General features: G+C 52.2%; 1 protein-coding gene across 1 annotated transcript in view; it reads right to left on the minus strand.

Moving 5' to 3' along the window:
• Positions 1 to 9,293: 9,293 nt before the first annotated feature.
• The window catches only part of stard10 (StAR related lipid transfer domain containing 10), a 72,686-nt gene continuing 63,026 nt past the window's right edge, over positions 9,294 to 18,953 (minus strand). Inside the window, exon 6 of the mRNA XM_073044341.1 lies at positions 9,294 to 14,142. Coding sequence (XP_072900442.1) covers positions 13,915 to 14,142 — 228 coding nt within the window. The 3' untranslated portion in view covers positions 9,294 to 13,914. The remainder of the gene's footprint in view (positions 14,143 to 18,953) is intronic.

The following is an 18,953-nucleotide window of genomic DNA, read 5'->3' on the forward strand; positions in this document are numbered from 1 at the left end:
CTAGAGCTCAGGCTTTTCTCTTCAGAGTGAAGGAAAATGAGAGGTGACTTGCTCGAGGTATATAACATGATTAGAGGCATAGATAGTGGATAGCCAGAGACTTTTCCCCAGGGTAGAAATGGCTAGTACAAGAGGTGATCAGAGGAAACTATGAGGGGGATGACAGAGGGAGATATTTTTACGTACAGGGTGGTGGGAACGTGGGACACGTTGCTGGGACGGTAATAAAAGCAGATATCCGGGGCATTTATCTTAGATAGGCACACGGATGATACAAAAATGGAGTGTGTACGTGTGATGAAAGGGTTAACAGGGGATTAAAAAGCACAATATCATGGTTCTATGCTTTATGTTCTGTCTGTCACTTGGGTTTCCTAAATGTGGAGCAGAAGCAGAAAGGACAGAGGCGTTTAAACAGCTATTACACAGTCACACGAATATGCCGGTAACGGATCATGTGCAGACAGAAGGGATTAATTTAATTTGGGGTCATGTTCAGCACAAAAATGGTGGGCCAAAGGGCCTGTTCCCGTGCTGTACTCTGCTTCACGGTTAATAAGCTGATCTACTACAGGGCTGGCCACTCAGTACACGGGTGTAGAGGCGTTCGGACATAGGTACGCCCGACAGGTAGTTTGTCGAGACTGAGTTCACGAACCGTTCGGAAATCTGATGGTGGAGGGGAAGAATCTGTTCCTAAAATGTTGAGTGTGTCCTGTCCTCATAGTGTGATCACTCAAGTCGAGTACGATGTTCTCCTAAGGCAGGGGTTTTTAATGCTGTGGACCAACACCAGGGTGGCAACCCCTGCCCCGTGTTGCCTGCATGGGTGCTCAGAAGGCTGTCGAGGCTGATCTGCGATCCACACATTCTGCTCAAGACTGGGGGCTTCTAGACGCTGCCACTTCAGCATGGCACGTAATCTGAGGTGTTTGGCTGGATTGCTTTCATTGAGAACACCTGTGCTGTCCTCATTAGGGGATTTTAGGGTGTTAGTTTAACGTGGGAAAGCTGATTCACGGTAGCCACTACACAGTCCTTAACTGATCGGAGTCAGGGTCCAGAGGCACGGAATGCAAGATGACCAGGGATCCTCACTGCTGCGGCCGTCTTCCACCTTCACTGTCGTTGAGGTGTGTCATCATCTTCCGCCACCTCCACCACTGACCTCTTGTCTGGATTACCTTATTGTATCTGGAGCTCCTGATAGGGCCTCCTCTACATTGTTGAGCTCTGACATAAATTAGGGGACCACTTTGTCAAGAACCTCTGTTCAATCTGCCAAAAGTGGAATTTCTTAGTGGCCAAACATTGTAATTCCTATCTCCAATCCCATTCCAACATGTCCACTTATGGCCTCCTCTACTGCCACAATGAGGCTTCTCTCAGGTTGTAGGAGCAATGGATATTCTATCTGGTTAGCCTCCAACCTGATGGCATGAACATCGATTTTTCCTTCTGGTGATTTTTTTCTCCCCTTCACATGTTTTACATGGCCACTCTTCTCCTCACCTGCCTATCACTTTCCTCTTCCCTTCCTCCCGTAGCCCACTCTCATCTCCTATCAGATTCCTCCTTCTCCAGCTCTTTACCTTTCCCACTCAACTGGCTTCAGCTATCACCTTCTAGCTATCTTCCTTCCCCTCCCTCCACCTTTTTATTCTGGCATCTTCCCCCTTCCCTTTCCAGTCCTGATGAAGGGTCTCGACCCGAAATATCGAGTGTTCATTTCTCTCCATAGATGCTGCCTGACTTGCTGAGTTCCGTCACCATTTTGTATGTGTTGCTCTGGATTTCCAACATCTGCAGACCTCCTTCTGTTTATGACTTGCTGCTCCATTGCGAGGTCTCTTTGAGGGATGCCTACCCTGAAGAAGTTAAAATCTTCTCTTCAGTGGGAGTTCAGCGAGACCCTCTCTCACTGCTCCCCCTCTGACATCTCTGCTGCCCTCCTCTAACTCTTCAACCATGTCCTCACCCAGACTCGCTACCACAGTCACATATCCTTCCTGGGACCTTGTCTTCACTGCCATCTTGTACCAACATGGCTTCCAGTTTCATTTTCAGGCCTCCCAGTTTGAACTCTTTGATTGGCTGCTTCTCCCTCTGAATTCTATTTGACACCTTCTCTGCCCTGCAGAGATATCTGCGAGTCCTGTCTCGGTCACTTGCCACAGCTCCGGGCCTCTCTCTCTTCCACCCGCCATGGATCTCTCCGACACTTCATCTTCCGCCAGATCCACACCTTCAACCGCCAGTTCTTTGCCTTCCTCACACCCAGGAAGGATCAGAAGATTGCCAGTCTCCAAATCCAGTTCTGATGGCACTGGACCCCTCTAAACTGTAGTCCCTACTGCCTCCCACTCGGACCTCAGATCTGTTGGACGCCCCCAGACCATGGATCCCACAGCCTCCAACCCTGGTTCTGATTGCCCTGGACACCACTAGACCATGGATACAATCATCGCCAACTCCGGCTCCAGCGATCCCGGGTGGAATCAGTCTGCGGATCCCGCCAATTCCAACTCTGGTTCCGATGGCCGTGGAAGCCTCCGGACTGAGGATACAATCATTGCCAACTCCAGCTACAACTACTACAGATGTCTTCAGCCCGCAAATTACGCGGCCTCTAGCTCCGGCTCGAGCCCACAGCTCAGCCTCCGCCACCTCCAGGCTGAGACCTTCCTCGCTGCCACTGGGCCCCTTCCCTACCACCATTCTCCGACCCCAAGGTATCTCAGGTTCCCTGTCACCTCTTGGGCCCTCAGAGGCCTTCCCCTCTTCTAATGCCACTAACTCTTCTCCCAATTCCAATCCCTGCCCTGTCTTCAGCCTTCCCCTCTCTGAGGAGGATCATTCTGTCCTCAGTAAGGGCTTCACCTTTGCCCCCCTGTGCCCACACCTCAGTGAGTTACGCACCCGCCACGGCGCTGAGCTCTTCTTCCACCACCTCTGCCTCTGGGCCCACTTCTTTGGCAAGATACCCCCCACCCCACACCAATGACCCCTTCTCCTGTCTCCAACCCTCCTCTTCTTCTTGGACACTTCACTCTGGTTCTCCACCTGATCTGAATCTTTTCATCTCCAATTGTCAACAAGACATCAACCAACTCAACTCCAGTACTCCTCTCTTAGAATCAGAATCCTTTACTATCGCCGAGTATGAGGACACACACAGGGAATTTGATGCCGGTTTCCCTGAGCTCTCTCTGTGCAGAATTAAAAGCAAACAAAACAATAGTGCAAATAATCATAAACTATATACAATGAGGTTGTACAAAAAAGCCGGGTGAACTCAGCAGGTTGGGCAGCATCCGTTGAAAGAAGCAGTCAATGTTTCGGGTCGAGACCCTTCGTCAGGACTGATGCTGCCGACCTACTGAGTTCATCCAGCTTTTCTGTACGTCTTGATTTGACCACAGCATCTGCCGTGTACTTTGTGTTTACAATGAGGTCCACCTCATTGAATGTACAGGTGGACTTGATTTATAAAAACTCCTCCTTGAAACTTAACCCCTCTGAATGTACTGCCCTCTACTCTCCCCGCACCAATCTCAAACCCGCAGCACAGAGGGTGCTGTTGTAGTGTGGCGGAAATGCCCTCTACTCTCCCCACACCAATCTCAAACCCGCAGCACAGAGGGTGCTGTTGCAGTGTGGCGGAAATGCCCTCTACTCTCCCCGCACCAATCTCAAACCCGCAGCACAGAGGGTGCTGTTGTAGTGTGGCGGAAATGCCCTCTACTCTCCCCACACCAATCTCAAACCCGCAGCACAGAGGGTGCTGTTGTAGTGTGGCGGAAATACCCTCTACTCTCCCCACACCAATCTCAAACCCGCAGCACAGAGGGTGCTGTTGTAGTGTGGCGGAAATGCCCTCTACTCTCCCCGCACCAATCTCAAACCCGCAGCACAGAGGGTGCTGTTGTAGTGTGGCGGAAATGCCCTCTACTCTCCCCGCACCAATCTCAAACCCGCAGCACAGAGGGTGCTGTTGTAGTGTGGCGGAAATGCCCTCTACTCTCCCCGCACCAATCTCAAACCCGCAGCACAGAGGGTGCTGTTGCAGTGTGGCAGAAATGCCCTCTACTCTCCCCACACCAATCTCAAACCCGCAGCACAGAGGGTGCTGTTGCAGTGTGGCGGAAATGCCCTCTACTCTCCCCGCACCAATCTCAAACCCGCAGCACAGAGGGTGCTGTTGCAGTGTGGCAGAAATGCCCTCTACTCTCCCCTCACCAATCTCAAACCCGCAGCACAGAGGGTGCTGTTGTAGTGTGGCGGAAATGCCCTCTACTCTCCCCACATCTCAAACTCACTATCAACAGAGGGTGCTGTTGTAGTGTGGTGGACTGACCTCTACCTTGCGGAGGTCAGGTGGCAACTCTGAGACAGCTCCTCAAACCTACCCCTCAAAGAGGACCCCACTCCAACTATTAAAAAACCATCACTGACCTCATCAAGCCTGGAGATCTCCCATCCACAGCCACCAAATTCATAGTTCCCTTACCCTGCACTGCTTGTTTCTACCTCCCTACCCAAGATCCACAAATCTGACTGTCTGTTTGACCCACTGTCTCTGCCTGCTCCTGCCCCACTGAACTCGTGTCTGCAGGGCTCGACTCCGTTGTATCCTCCTTGGCTCAGTCCCTTCCCACTGATGTACATCTGTGACAACTCACACACTCTCGATCTCAACAACTGTCAGTTCTCTGGCCCTGACCGCCTTACTTTCACCATGGACAAGAGAAAGCCTGCAGATGCTGGAAATCCAAGCAACACACACAAAATGCTGGAGGAACTCAGCAGGCAAGGCAGCATCTATGGAAAAGAGTACAGTCAACATTTCGGGCTGAAACCCTTCAGCAGGACTGGAGAAAGAAAGCTGAGGAGTAGATTTGAAAGGTGGGGGGAGAGGAGGGGATGTCCAGTCCTTATACCAGTCTCCCTCAACCTTTTTACCCTGGAGGAACCCTTGAAATAATTTTCAGGTCTCAGGGAACCCCTGCATAAAAATTATTACACCTATAGCTCACAGTTAGCGTGATCAGTAAGTTATAGATATAAAAATCCAAAAAGTATTGTCAATCCTCTATTGAATAGAGAATGAAATTATAGCTAATCTTTCTTGAAAAGAAAGATACTTAAGATTAGCTTACCTTTCTTGAAATCAATCTATTTCTTTCCCTTTCATAAATTTTAAAAACTCATAAGGAAAACATAATAAACTTCTGTAAAATAATTGGTTTAAGCCAAAATGGGATTTAATTTTTCTAATGGTAGGCTCGGTAGATTTAATTTAAGTAAAGGTTGTAAATTGATTTTAATTAACGCTATCTACAAAATGAAAATTTATTTACAATGTTGAATGGTAAAGTTACTAAAAGCCATAAGCCAAAGCAATATGAATAAAATATAGCCTAAGACACAATTTTATACAAGACTTTGAAAAAACATTTCATTACTAAGTGACATAATCAAGCTCAAATACAGGCCTAGCATGTGAAATCTGTGCTTGTTGTTTGCCACAGACTAGGCACAATGGAATAGGACAATTTGGAATACCAGTCCATGTAAAACCTATTGATAAACACCTTTCATTGTAAAGATAGGCATTTTTGTGCCTGCTGTTGCACTATTTCAGTGAAATGACTCTGAAGATTGTAATTCTTCATCATTAACCTTATCAAAATTGTCTGTAGGCCTAGGATCAGAATCCTCCTCTTCTACCTCACACCTCCTCTTCAAAAATCACCGCTCTGGACTGTCTTTAGAATGAAAATTTCCCTCCAATTTTCTACTACACCGGTAGAGTTTGTTTGCTCCCGTAAGTCAGTCAGTGGTGCATCAGGGGAAGTTGGGGTAAGTAAGCAAATCACTCACAAGAGATTTCCACAGATGCTGGAAATCCAAGCAACACACACAAAATGCTGGAGGAACTCATTAGGCTAGGCAGCATCTATGGAAAAGAGTACAGTCGATGTTTCGGGGCGAGGCCCTTCATCAGGACTGGATGAGGAGTCAGAGTTAGAGGGTGGGAGGAGGGGAGGAAGAAACTCAAGGTCATAGGTGAAACCAGGGGGGGAGGGGCAGTGCTGTTTCACGCATCAGTGCTGAGTTTGTCAATTTCATCAACTTTGCCTCCAACTTCCACCCTGCCCTTGAATTCACTTGGTCCATTTCCGACACCTCTCCCCCTTCTCAGTCTGTCTGTCTCCATCTCTGGAGACAAACTGTCTGTCGATATCTTTAATAAAGCTACTGATTCCCACCCTGTCTCCTGTAAAAATGCCAGTCCCTTTTCTCAGTTCCTTCTCTGCTGCATCTGTTCACAAGATCTGACTTTTTCCCCCTTGACATTAGTGATATCTTCCTTCTTTAAAGAACAGGGTTTCCCTTTCCCCACTATTGATGCTGTCCTCACCCGCATCTTCTCCACTTCCAGGGTATCCATGGTCACCCCATCTTCCCGCCACCTTAACAGGGATAGAGTTCCTCTTGTCCGGTGCTCTCGACGCAGCCTCCTCTCCATTGGTCAGACCTGACGCAAGTTGGGGGACTGCCTTGTCGAGCTCCTCTGCTCCATCCACCAAAAATGGAATTTCCCAGTGGCCAACCATTTTAATTCTATCCTCATCCCCATTCCGACATGTTGATCCATGGCCTCATTTGTCATGATGAAGTCACTCTCAGGTTGGTGGATCAACACCTCATATTCCATCTGGGTAGCCTCCAACCTGATGGCATGAACATTGATTTCTCCTTAAATTATTTTCCCCTCCCCCTTTCCTCTTCTTCTATCCCCTACTCTGGCCTCTTGCCTCCTCACCTCACCCCGGAGCCCCTCCTCCTCTCCAATAAGATTCCTTCCTCTCCAGCCCTTTACCTTTCCCATCCATCTGTCTTCACCTATTACCTTCCAGGTAGTTCACTCCCCCCCACCCTTATATTCTGGCATCTTCCCCCTTCCTTTCCAGTCCTGATGAAGGGTCTCAGCCTAAAATGTCAACTGTTTAGTCATTTCCAAAGATGCTCCTTGACCTGGTGAGTTCCACAAGCAAACACAAAGTACACTGCAGATGCTGTGGTCAAATCAAGACGTACAAAAAAGCTGGATGAACTCAGCAGGTCGGGCAGCATCCGTTGAAAGGAGCAGTCAACGTTTCGGGCCGAGACCCTTCGTCAGGACTAAGGAAGGAGGGCGCATGGGCCCTATAAAGAAGGTGGGGGGAGGGTGGAAAACCAATCAGAGGAAAGATCAAGGGGTGGGGGAGGGCAAGCAGGGAGGGAATAGGCAGGAGAGGTGAAGAAGGAATCTAAGGGGAAAGCACTATGGGTAGTAGAAGAAGGCAGAGTCATGAGAGAGGTGATAGGCAGCTAGAAGAGGAGACAGAGTGAAGGTGGGATGGGGGAAGGGAGAAGGAGGGAATTACTGGAAGTTGGAGAATTCAATGTTCATACCGAGGGGCTGGAGACTACCCAGACGGTATATGAGGTGTTGTTCCTCCATCCGAAGTTTGGCCTCATCATGGCAGTACCAAAGCACGTTGTGTGTTACTCTAGATCACTCTTTGTCTAGAACCTCCCCTTGCCCTTACCGCCATGGGTGACCCCACCAATGGATGTCTGAACTCCAGACAGAATCACTCTCAGGAACCCACAGAACTCTCCAATGTGTGAAATGAAGATCTTTGGAAGGTATTAATGAGGAGAGGGCATGTCTTGTATTGTGAGGGTCCATAGTGATGGATGCCGCCTTCTTGAGGCATTGTCTTTGAAAGATATCCTCTTCTACCTCTCCCTCAAAGTGGCAATGTGAGTCACCAGATGGCAGAAAAGGCACGATTGCTGGGGATGTTGAGTATAAACAATGGGAGTTCATGTCGCAGTTGTCACTGCTTTGGTTTGGCCACAGTTAGAAAACTATGTGAAGTTCTGATTGCTCCATTCTTACAGAAGGACATGGTGGTTTCGGAGAAACTACTTACTTAGAAATGTGCACGGATTCCGCATACTATCTAAAACCTTGACAAACTTCTATAGATGTACGGTGCAGAGTATCCAGACTCTTTCCAAAATGACCTGATACAGAAACACCAATGCCAAAGAAGGGAAAGATCAGAAAGTGGTGGAACAGCCTAGCCTATCACAGGAAAAGCCCCCTCTCCCACCACCACTGATCACATTTACATGAAGGCACCATCCATCATTAAGTCCCTCACCAGCCAGGCCGTGCTCTCTCCTCGCTGCTGCCATCGGGAAGGAGGCACAGGAGCGTCAGATCCCACACCACCAGGTTCAGGAACAGTTACTACCTTTCAACCATTAGGCTCCTGAACCAAGGTGGATAACTTCACTCTCCACAATAATGAGCTGATTCCACAACCCATGTCCTCACTTTCAGGAACTCTGCAACTCGTCTGCTTGGTCATTTATTTGCTTGTTTGGGTTGTATTTACAGTTTGTCTTCTTTTGCACATTGGTTTGCCAGTCTTTTATAGTTTTTTTCACCGATTCTTTTGAATTTCTTTGTTCTCAGGTAAATGCCTGCAAGAAAATGAATCTCAGGTTGAACTCTGAGAAGAGGTTCGCCAGGACTCCAGGTAGGATCTACGAGGGGAGGCTGGAAATACAAACTGGGATGTCAGAGCTCAGTTTGTCTTTTTTTACACAGACAGTAGAAAGTGTGCGGAACAGCCTGCCGGGGTGCTGGTAGAACCGGATGCATTAGGGACATATTTGTAGGGTTGTTTGGGTGTTAGGTTGCCAGTTGAGGTGGCATCATCAACTCGTGATGAAAAGCTTGCGACCGACCTCCAAGCTCAGCGAGCAACCCAACAAACACACAACAACCCGAGCTCCCAATCTGCTCTCTCGTTTCAAACGCTAGGGACGTTTGAGAGACTCTTAGGCACAGGGATGAAAGAGAAACGGAGGGCTACGTGGGAAGGGAGGGTTAGACTGATTTTACAGGCCGGCACAGCATTGTCGGCTGAAAAGCTGAACTGTGTGTGGTGTTGCATGCTTTCTGTGGCGGGGTGGAGACCGAGAGGCGTTGCCCATAGTCAGAGTAGCTGAATCTTTTCTCCCCCCCCCCCCCCCCCGGTGGAATCTCAAAAACCGGACAGCATGAGATAAAGGAGAAAGGGGAAAAGTTTAAAAGGAACTTGCAAGGCAAGCACTTTTTCATTTACAAGGAGAGTGTTTGTGTCCTGGAACCGGTTACAAGGGGAAGTGGTGGGGACAGATACAATGACAATGCTTAAGAGAGCACAAAATCACATCATTATTCATTCTGGTTGAGAAGTAGTTCAGCACTCTTTTATTTTGTAATTCTCCTTTCTGTAACTATCTACATATATATATAAAACATGACTGTCCGGGCTTAACGCATCGTGATGAGATAAAGATCAAGCGCTCGGGAGATCCAGAGGTAAGGTTAGTCACAGAGTCATAGAACACTACAGCACAGAGAGCAGCCCTTCGGCCCATCTAGTCCATACCGAACTATTAAGCTGGCTGGTCCCATTGACCTGCACCCAGACCATAGCCCTCCATATCCAAATTTATCTTAAATCTTGAAATTGAACGCACAACCACCACTTCTGCTGGCAGCTCATTCCACACTCACCACCTTCGGAGTGAAGAAGACACCCCCCATCAAGTTCCCCTGAAACATTTCCCCCTTAACCCATGACCTCGAGGTTGTGTTTCAGTGTCTCCCACTTCATCGGGAGTTGCAGGAGTCTGAACAAAATCTGACGTCATCCCTCCGTTGCAACGTCACAACAGCAACAAGGTGGCAGGACACATAGTTAACGGCTTACACGACCATTGGAAATAATATCAAAATTTGGACATCAAGTTACAGGAGTACAAAATATGATTGAAAAGAGTACAGAGAAAATGTACGAGGATGTTGCTAGGGCTTGAGGACCTGAGTTTTAGGGAAAGTTTGAATAGGTTAGGATCATAAAGAGTCACGGGGTGGAGATACGTCTCTACCAAAGGAGGTGTAAGGCGCCCCTTCCCTCCGCTAGCCTGCAGGTCACCCTTGGGTGAGATGTAGCACCTGCTTACCCCCCCGATCAGGGTTACGTGAAGCCATGGGAGCTGGTGGTGGGTGGTTGTATGAGAAACTGGTGCAGATCACAAGTCCTGGTTATGTGACCACTGACACCAGGCAGACAATCTCTGAAAGTATTGGTAATGGCCGGGGTCACCCATCTTGTAAAGACACTGCCCAGAAGGCGGCAATGACAAACCAGTTCTGTAGAAAAATCTGCCAAGAGCCATGGAAAGATGACAATTGCCTACATCATGCGAAACGGCACACAATGAATGAACATAAAGGTAGGTTCATCAGGACTTTTTGGCACATTGGCCTTCATAAATCAGAGTACAGGAGTTGGGATGCTATGTTGCAATTGTATAAGACATTAGCGAGGCCTAATTTCGGGTATTGTGTTCAGTTCAGGTACCTACCCACCTTCAATCAGATTGAAAGAGTCCAGAGAAAACTTACAAGGTTGTTACTGGGACTTGTGAACCTGAGATATGGGGAAAGGTGCAACGAGCTCTTCAGGCCAGAGAGTGTTGGGCTCCGAGATTTTTCAACCATTCTGTTGGAATTATTATGAATAAACTCTGGTTGTCGTCTCTACATCAGAGACTGTTTTTCGTCCACACTTGGGTTCCGATATTGCCAGAGCATTGTGACAGTTAACAATTTATTCCCTGGAGCGTAGGAGAATGAGGGGAGACTTGATAGAGGCACACAAAATTATGAGGGACATAGATAGGGTAAGTGCAAGCAGGCTTTCTTCCACTGAACTAGTTTAGGTGAGACCAGAACTAGAGGTCAAGGGTTACGAGTGAAAGGAGAACCCGAGGGGAAACACCTTCACTCAGAGGGTGGTGCGAGTGTGGAACATTGCAGAGAAGTTCGGATAAGTACGTGGATGGGAGGGGTGTGGATGGCTATGGTCCAGTTTCAGGTTCAGGTTGATGGGGCTAGTTCAGCATGGGCCAAAGGGCTTGTTTCTGTGCAGTTGTACTCCATGACTCTAAAATGTTGGTTGGGTTGCCCTTGTGACTGGATCTGGTGGTGATGTTGTAGGATGGGTGTGATTAAGCGAGAGAGGGTGCAGAAAAGACTCAGAGACATTATCTAGATTGGAGGGCTTGAGTGAGTAGGGCTGGTTCTGTTTTCTCTGGCGTGACGGAGACTGAGGTGATTTGATAAAGGAGAATGAGAGGCAGGAATAAGATCAAAGGCCAGAATCTGTTTCCCAGGGCAGGGAGCAGAGTTTTAAGTTGAGAGGAAGGAGGTTTAAAGGGAATCTTTACACAAAGAGCAGAGACAGGGTGGTGTGGTGCTTTACAGTGCCAACAACCAGGATTCAGTTCCTCCTGCCGTCTGGAAGGAGTTTGCATGTTCTCCCCATGACCACATGGGTTTCCTCCGGGTTTCTGGATTCCAAAAACACACGGATTAGTAAGGGTTAGTAAGTTGTGGGTATGCTGTGTTGGCACCAGAATGCCGGGTGACGTTTGTGGGCTGCCCACAGCACAGTTTCAGACCATGTTGGTTGTTGCCACAAATGACCCATTTCACTCAATTTTTCTGTTACAACTAAAGCCAATCTTAATCTTTGAAATATTTAACTCCTGACTCAGTTAAACCCTCTACAGGCCCTCTCCATTCCTTTACACAGAGAGTATTGAGTGTAAAGGGCTTGGAGAGGTGCAGAAGAGGTTGGGCCTCTTATCCAAGAAAGGATGTGCTGACATTGGAGGGGGTTCAAAGGAGGTTCACAAAAATGACTCTGGGATTGAATGGCTCATCATATGAAGAGTATTTGATGGCTTTGGGCTTGTAGTCACTGGAATTCAGAAGGGTGAGGGGTGGCCTCATTGAAACCCATTGAATAGTGAAAGGCCTTGATAAAGTGGATGTGGAGAGGATGGCGGGAGAGGTTTAAGACCAGAGGGGAAAGCCTCAGAATAGAGCCGTGTCCTTCTAGGGCGGAAATGAGGAGGATTTCTTTAGCCAAGGAGTGGTGGTTCTGTGAAAGTATTTGCCAAAGCCACCTGTGGAGGCCAAGCCACTGGGGATGTTTAAGGCAGAAGTTGATAGATTCTCGATTACTCAGTCTAGAAAGTACACAGGGAGAAGTCAGGAGATTGGGTGTCAGGGAAAATGGATCAGCCATGATGAAATGGCAGAGCATACCCGATGGAGCTAATTCTGCTCCTATATCTTATGATCTTACAAGGAAGCTGCCCGGATTAGAGGATATGAGCTACAACAAGAGGTTAAGCAAACTTGAGTTGTGTTCTCTGGAGCAGCGGAGGCTGAGGAGAGCTCTGACAGAAGTTCGTAAGATTACCCAAGGCATTGATCAGGGTGGATATTGCAAATACTGAAGGACAAGCATTTAAGATGAGAAGACGTGTTCAAAGGAGATGTGGGGGACAAGTTGTTTTACACAGAGAGTGGTGGGGGCCTGGAATGTGGGTGGTGGGAGCAGACACCATAGAGGCGTTTAATAGACTAAAGAAATCCTTCAAAGATATCGTCGAAATCAGCCTGAAGAATTTCAGCGGTACATCTGAAAACTGGGAAGACATTGCACTCAATGGACACACCTGGAGGAAATCTGTTCAAGGGGGAGCTGTGCACATGAGAACAAGTGGCAGCTGCAGAAGGAGAGGCTGAACCATCAAAGACCCAACCACCACCCACAGACACCACTTACACGGCCACACTGAACCTGAACATGTGGAACCCAGATCAGACTCTACCGCCCCTGAGAACCCACCAATAGACAACCCCTTAGGAGAACATCACGCTCCACTTGAGTGATCACACATGAATGTGCAGGGAATGGGGGTTGTGGAGCATGTACAGCCAGAAGAGATTTAGTTTCGTTTGACATTGGGTTTGGTACAGATTGCACGCTGAAGGGCCTGTTCTCTGCTCTAAGATGCGGGTGGAGGGGGGAGGAAGGATCAGAGACAGATTCAGGGAGGCAGTGCACATCTGCAAGGTGACTGGCCTCCTGCTCATTCCAGTAAAAACACAATCAGGATTGACTTAAAGAGACAAGGAAAATCAATCAACAATGTTAAACACATCCACTCCCCGTCACCACCCAGGCAACCAGACACAACCTCCCTGAAGTTCACGAGATAGATCCCGGGAATGAAACGGTTAATGTGTGAGGTGTGTTTGATGGCTCTGGGTCTGTACTCGCTGGAGTTTAGGAGAATGAGGGGGGATCTTATTGAAACCTATCAAATATTGAAAGACTTAGATAGAGTGGGTGTGGAAAGGATGTTTCCTATAGTGGGGGAGTTTAGGACCAGAGGACACAGGTAGAGTGGATGTGGAGAGCACGTTTCCTATAGTGGGGAGTCTAGGACCAGAGGACACAGATAGAGTGGATGTGGAGAGGATGTTTCCTATAGTGGGGGAGTCTAGGACCAGAGGACACAGATAGAGTGGATATGGAGAGGATGTTTCCTATAGTGGGGTAGTCTAGGACCAGACGGCACAGCCTCAGAATAGACGGGCATCCATTGAGAACAGAGATAAGGAGGAATTTGTTTTAGCCAGAGGCTGGTGAATCTGTGGAATTCATGGCCACGGATGCTGTGGAGGCGAAGTCATGGGATATATTTAAAACAGAGTAGTCAGGGCATCAGAGGTTTCAGGGAGGGAACAGGGGAATGGGGTTTGAGAGGGATAATAAATCAAACATGATGGAATAGCAGAGCACTCGATGGGCCAAACAGCCTAATTCTGCCCCTACGTCGCGTGGTCTGATGGAAACGTTAACCGCACTTTTTTCTGAATCGTGCCCAGGTGGGGTCTCATTGACCTGGCTGGTTCCACGGACCCCTCCCTCCTCAGTTCAGACTGTCCTCATCGCTGCTGACCGCCTTCTCGTCCTTGGCCTGGAGGATGCCACTCTCGTCAATGTTTTCTAGGGAATCGGAGTGCTGGATGGAGAGGTCCGAGAGGGCGATGGTGGGCAGGTTGCTCTGTTCCGGATGAACCCAGGGCTTGAAGGATGGGTTGTGCTTCTCTTTCCATTCAGGATATTTCAGGCAGGCTTTGTAGATCTTCTTCATGGCCTGAGTCCCAGAGAGGAAATAGGGAACTCGAGTTAAACATCACATCACAGCTCAGGTCACACATCGACACAGAACTCAACACAGAAGTGCAACAGCCTCCATCACAAATTCCCCCCCTCACCAACTCTCCCCACCCACTGAAACCCCTCCACAGCCCACAGACTCTCTCCCCCGTCACCGACTCTCCCCACTCACTGACTCTCCCCACTCACTGAAACCCCTCCCACAGCCCACAGACTCTCTCCCCGTCACCGACTCTCCCCACTCACTGAAACCCCTCCCACAGCCCAGACTCTCTCCCCCGTCACCGACTCTCCCCACTCACGGACTCTCTCCCCCGTCACCGACTCTCCCCACTCACTGAAACCCCTCCCACAGCCCACAGACTCTCTCCCCCGTCACCGACTCTCCCCACTCACTGAAACCCCTCCCACAGCCCACAGACTCTCTCCCCCGTCACCGACTCTCCCCACTCACTGACTCTCCCCTCCCACAGCCCACGGACTCTCTCCCCCGTCACCGACTCTCCCCACTCACTGAAACCCCTCCCACAGCCCAGACTCTCTCCCCGTCACCGACTCTCCCCACTCACAGACTCTCTCCCCCGTCACCGACTCTCCCCACTCACTGAAACCCCTCCCACAGCCCACAGACACTCTCCCCGTCACCAACTCTCCCCACTCACTGAAACCCCTCCCACAGCCCACAGACTCTCTCCCCCGTCACCGACTCTCCCCACTCACTGAAACCCCTCCCACAGCCCACAGACTCTCTCCCCCCTCACCGACTCTCCCCACTCACTGAAACCCCTCCCACAGCCCAGACTCTCTCCCCGTCACCGACTCTCCCCACTCACAGACTCTCTCCCCCGTCACCGACTCTCCCCACTCACTGAAACCCCTCCCACAGCCCACAGACTCTCTCCCCCGTCACCGACTCTCCCCACTCACTGACTCTCCCCTCCCACAGCCCACAGACTCTCTCCCCCGTCACCGACTCTCCCCACTCACTGAAACCCCTCCCACAGCCCACGGACTCTCTCCCCCGTCACCGACTCTCCCCACTCACTGAAACCCCTCCCACAGCCCACAGACTCTCTCCCCCGTCACCGACTCTCCCCACCCACTGAAACCCCTCCCACAGCCCACAGACTCTCTCCCCCGTCACCAACTCTCCCCACTCACTGAAACCCCTCCCACAGCCCACAGACTCTCTCCCCCGTCACCGACTCTCCCCACTCACTGACTCTCCCCTCCCACAGCCCACAGACTCTCTCCCCGTCACTGACTCTCCCCACTCACTGAAACCCCTCCCACAGCCCACGGACTCTCTCCCCCGTCACCGACTCTCCCCACTCACTGAAACCCCTCCCACAGCCCACAGACTCCCTCCCCCGTCACCGACTCTCCCCACCCACTGAAACCCCTCCCACAGCCCACAGACTCTCTCCCCCGTCACCGACTCTCCCCACTCACTGAAACCCCTCCCACAGCCCACAGACTCTCTCCCCCGTCACCAACTCTCCCCACTCACTGACTCTCCCCTCCCACAGCCCACAGACTCTCTCCCCGTCACCGACTCTCCCCACTCACTGAAACCCCTCCCACAGCCCAGACTCTCTCCCCGTCACCGTCTCTCCCCACTCACTGAAACCCCTCCCACAGCCCACAGACTCTCTCCCCCGTCACCGACTCTCCCCACCCACTGAAACCCCTCCCACAGCCCACAGACTCTCTCCCCCGTCACCGACTCTCCCCACTCACTGAAACCCCTCCCACAGCCCACGGACTCTCTCCCCCGTCACCGACTCTCCCCACTCACTGAAACCCCTCCCACAGCCCACAGACTCTCTCCCCCGTCACCGACTCTCCCCACTCACTGAAACCCCTCCCACAGCCCACAGACTCTCTCCCCCGTCACCGACTCTCCCCACTCACTGAAACCCCTCCCACAGCCCACGGACTCTCTCCCCCGTCACCGACTCTCCCCACTCACTGAAACCCCTCTCACAGCCCACAGACTCTCTCCCCCGTCACCGACTCTCCCCACTCACTGACTCTCCCCTCCCACAGCCCACAGACTCTCTCCCCCGTCACCGACTCTCCCCACTCACTGAAACCCCTCCCACAGCCCACAGACTCTCTCCCCCGTCACCGTCTCTCCCCACTCACTGAAACCCCTCCCACAGCCCACGGACTGTCTCCCCCGTCACCGACTCTCCCCACCCACAGCCCACGGACTCTCTCCCCCGTCACCGACTCTCCCCACTCACTGACTCTCCCCACTCACCGACTCTCCCCACTCACTGAAACCCCTCCCACAGCCCACGGACTCTCTCCCCCGTCACCGACTCTCCCCACTCACTGAAACCCCTCCCACAGTCCACAGACTCTCTCCCCGTCACCGACTCTCCCCACTCACTGAAACCCCTCCCACAGCCCACAGACTCTCTCCCCCGTCACCAACTCTCCCCACCCACTGAAACCCCTCCCACAGCCCACGGACTCTCTCCCCCGTCACCGACTCTCCCCACCCACTGAAACCCCTCCCACAGCCCACAGACTCTCTCCCCCGTCACCAACTCTCCCCACTCACTGAAACCCCTCCCACAGCCCACAGACTCTCTCCCCCGTCACCGACTCTCCCCACCCACTGAAACCCCTCCCACAGCCCACAGACTCTCTCCCCCGTCACCGACTCTCCCCACCCACTGAAACCCCTCTCACAGCCCACAGACTCTCTCCCCCGTCACCTACTCTCCTCACTCACTGACTCTCCCCCGTCACCGACTCTCCCCACCCACTGAAACCCCTCCCACAGCCCACAGACTCTCTCCCCGTCACCGACTCTCCCCACTCACTGAAACCCCTCCCACAGCCCACAGACTCTCTCCCCCGTCACCGACTCTCCCCACTCACTGAAACCCCTCCCACAGCCCACGGACTCTCTCCCCCGTCACCGACTCTCCCCACTCACTGAAACCCCTCCCACAGCCCACAGACTCTCTCCCCCGTCACCGACTCTCCCCACTCACTGAAACCCCTCCCACAGCCCACAGACTCTCTCCCCCGTCACCGACTCTCCCCACTCACTGAAACCTCTCCCACAGCCCACAGACTCTCTCCCCCCGTCACCGACTCTCCCCACTCACTGAAACCCCTCCCACAGCCCAGACTCTCTCCCCCGTCACCGACTCTCCCCACTCACTGACTCTCCCCACTCACTGAAACCCCTCCCACAGCCCACAGACTCTCTCCCCGTCACCGACTCTCCCCACTCACCGACTCTCCCCTCCCACAGCCCACGGACTGTCTCCCCCGTCACCGACTCTCCCCACTCACTGAAACCCCTCCCACAGCCCACAGACTCTCTCCCCCGTCACCGACTCTCCCCACTCACTGAAACCCCTCCCACAGCCCACAGACTCTCTCCCCCGTCACCGACTCTCCCCACTCACTGAAACCCCTCCCACAGCCCACAGACTCTCTCCCCCGTCACCGACTCTCCCCACTCACTGACTCTCCCCTCCCACAGCCCACGGACTCTCTCCCCCGTCACCGACTCTCCCCACTCACTGACTCTCCCCCATCACAGACTCTCCCCACTCACTGAAACCCCTCCCACAGCCCACAGACTCTCTCCCCCGTCACCGACTCTCCCCACCCACTGAAACCCCTCCCACAGCCCACAGACTCTCTCCCCCGTCACCGACTCTCCCCACTCACTGAAACCCCTCCCACAGCCCACAGACTCTCTCCCCCGTCACCGACTCTCCCCACTCACTGAAACCCCTCCCACAGCCCACAGACTCTCTCCCCCGTCACCGACTCTCCCCACTCACTGAAACCCCTCCCACAGCTCACGGACTCTCTCCCCCGTCACCGACTCTCCCCACTCACTGAAACCTCTCCCACAGCCCACAGACTCTCTCCCCCGTCACCGACTCTCCCCACTCACTGAAACCCCTCCCACAGCCCACAGACTCTCTCCCCCCTCACTGACTCTCCCCACCCACTGAAACCCCTCCCACAGCCCACGGACTCCCTCCCCCGTCACCGACTCTCCCCACTCACTGAAACCCCTCCCACAGCCCACAGACTCTCTCCCCCGTCACTGACTCTCCCCACTCACTGAAACCCCTCCCACAGCCCACAGACTCTCTCCCCGTCACCGACTCTCCCCACTCACTGAAACCCCTCCCACAGCCCACAGACTCTCTCCCCCGTCACCGACTCTCCCCACTCACTGACTCTCCCCTCCCACAGCCCACAGACTCTCTCCCCCGTCACCGACTCTCCCCACTCACTGACTCTCCCCACTCACCAACTCTCCCCACTCACTGAAACCCCTCCCACAGCCCACGGACACTCTCCCCCGTCACTGACTCTCCCCACTCACTGAAACCCCTCCCACAGCCCACAGACTCTCTCCCCCATCACTGACTCTCCCCACCCACAGCCCACGGACACTCTCCCCCATCACTGACTCTCCCCACCCACAGCCCACGGACACTCTCCCCCATCACTGACTCTCCCCACTCACTGAAACCCCTCCCACAGCCCACAGACTCTCTCCCCCGTCACCGACTCTCCCCACTCACTGAAACCCCTCCCACAGCCCACAGACTCTCTCCCCCGTCACCGACTCTCCCCACTCACTGAAACCCCTCCCACAGCCCACGGACACTCTCCCCCGTCACCGACTCTCCCCACTCACTGAAACCCCTCCCACAGCCCACAGACTCTCTCCCCGTCACCGACTCTCCCCACTCACTGAAACCCCTCCCACAGCCCACAGACTCTCTCCCCCGT

Source organism: Hemitrygon akajei, chromosome 4 (assembly GCF_048418815.1).
Source record: "Hemitrygon akajei chromosome 4, sHemAka1.3, whole genome shotgun sequence".
Lineage (NCBI taxonomy): Eukaryota > Metazoa > Chordata > Chondrichthyes > Myliobatiformes > Dasyatidae > Hemitrygon > Hemitrygon akajei.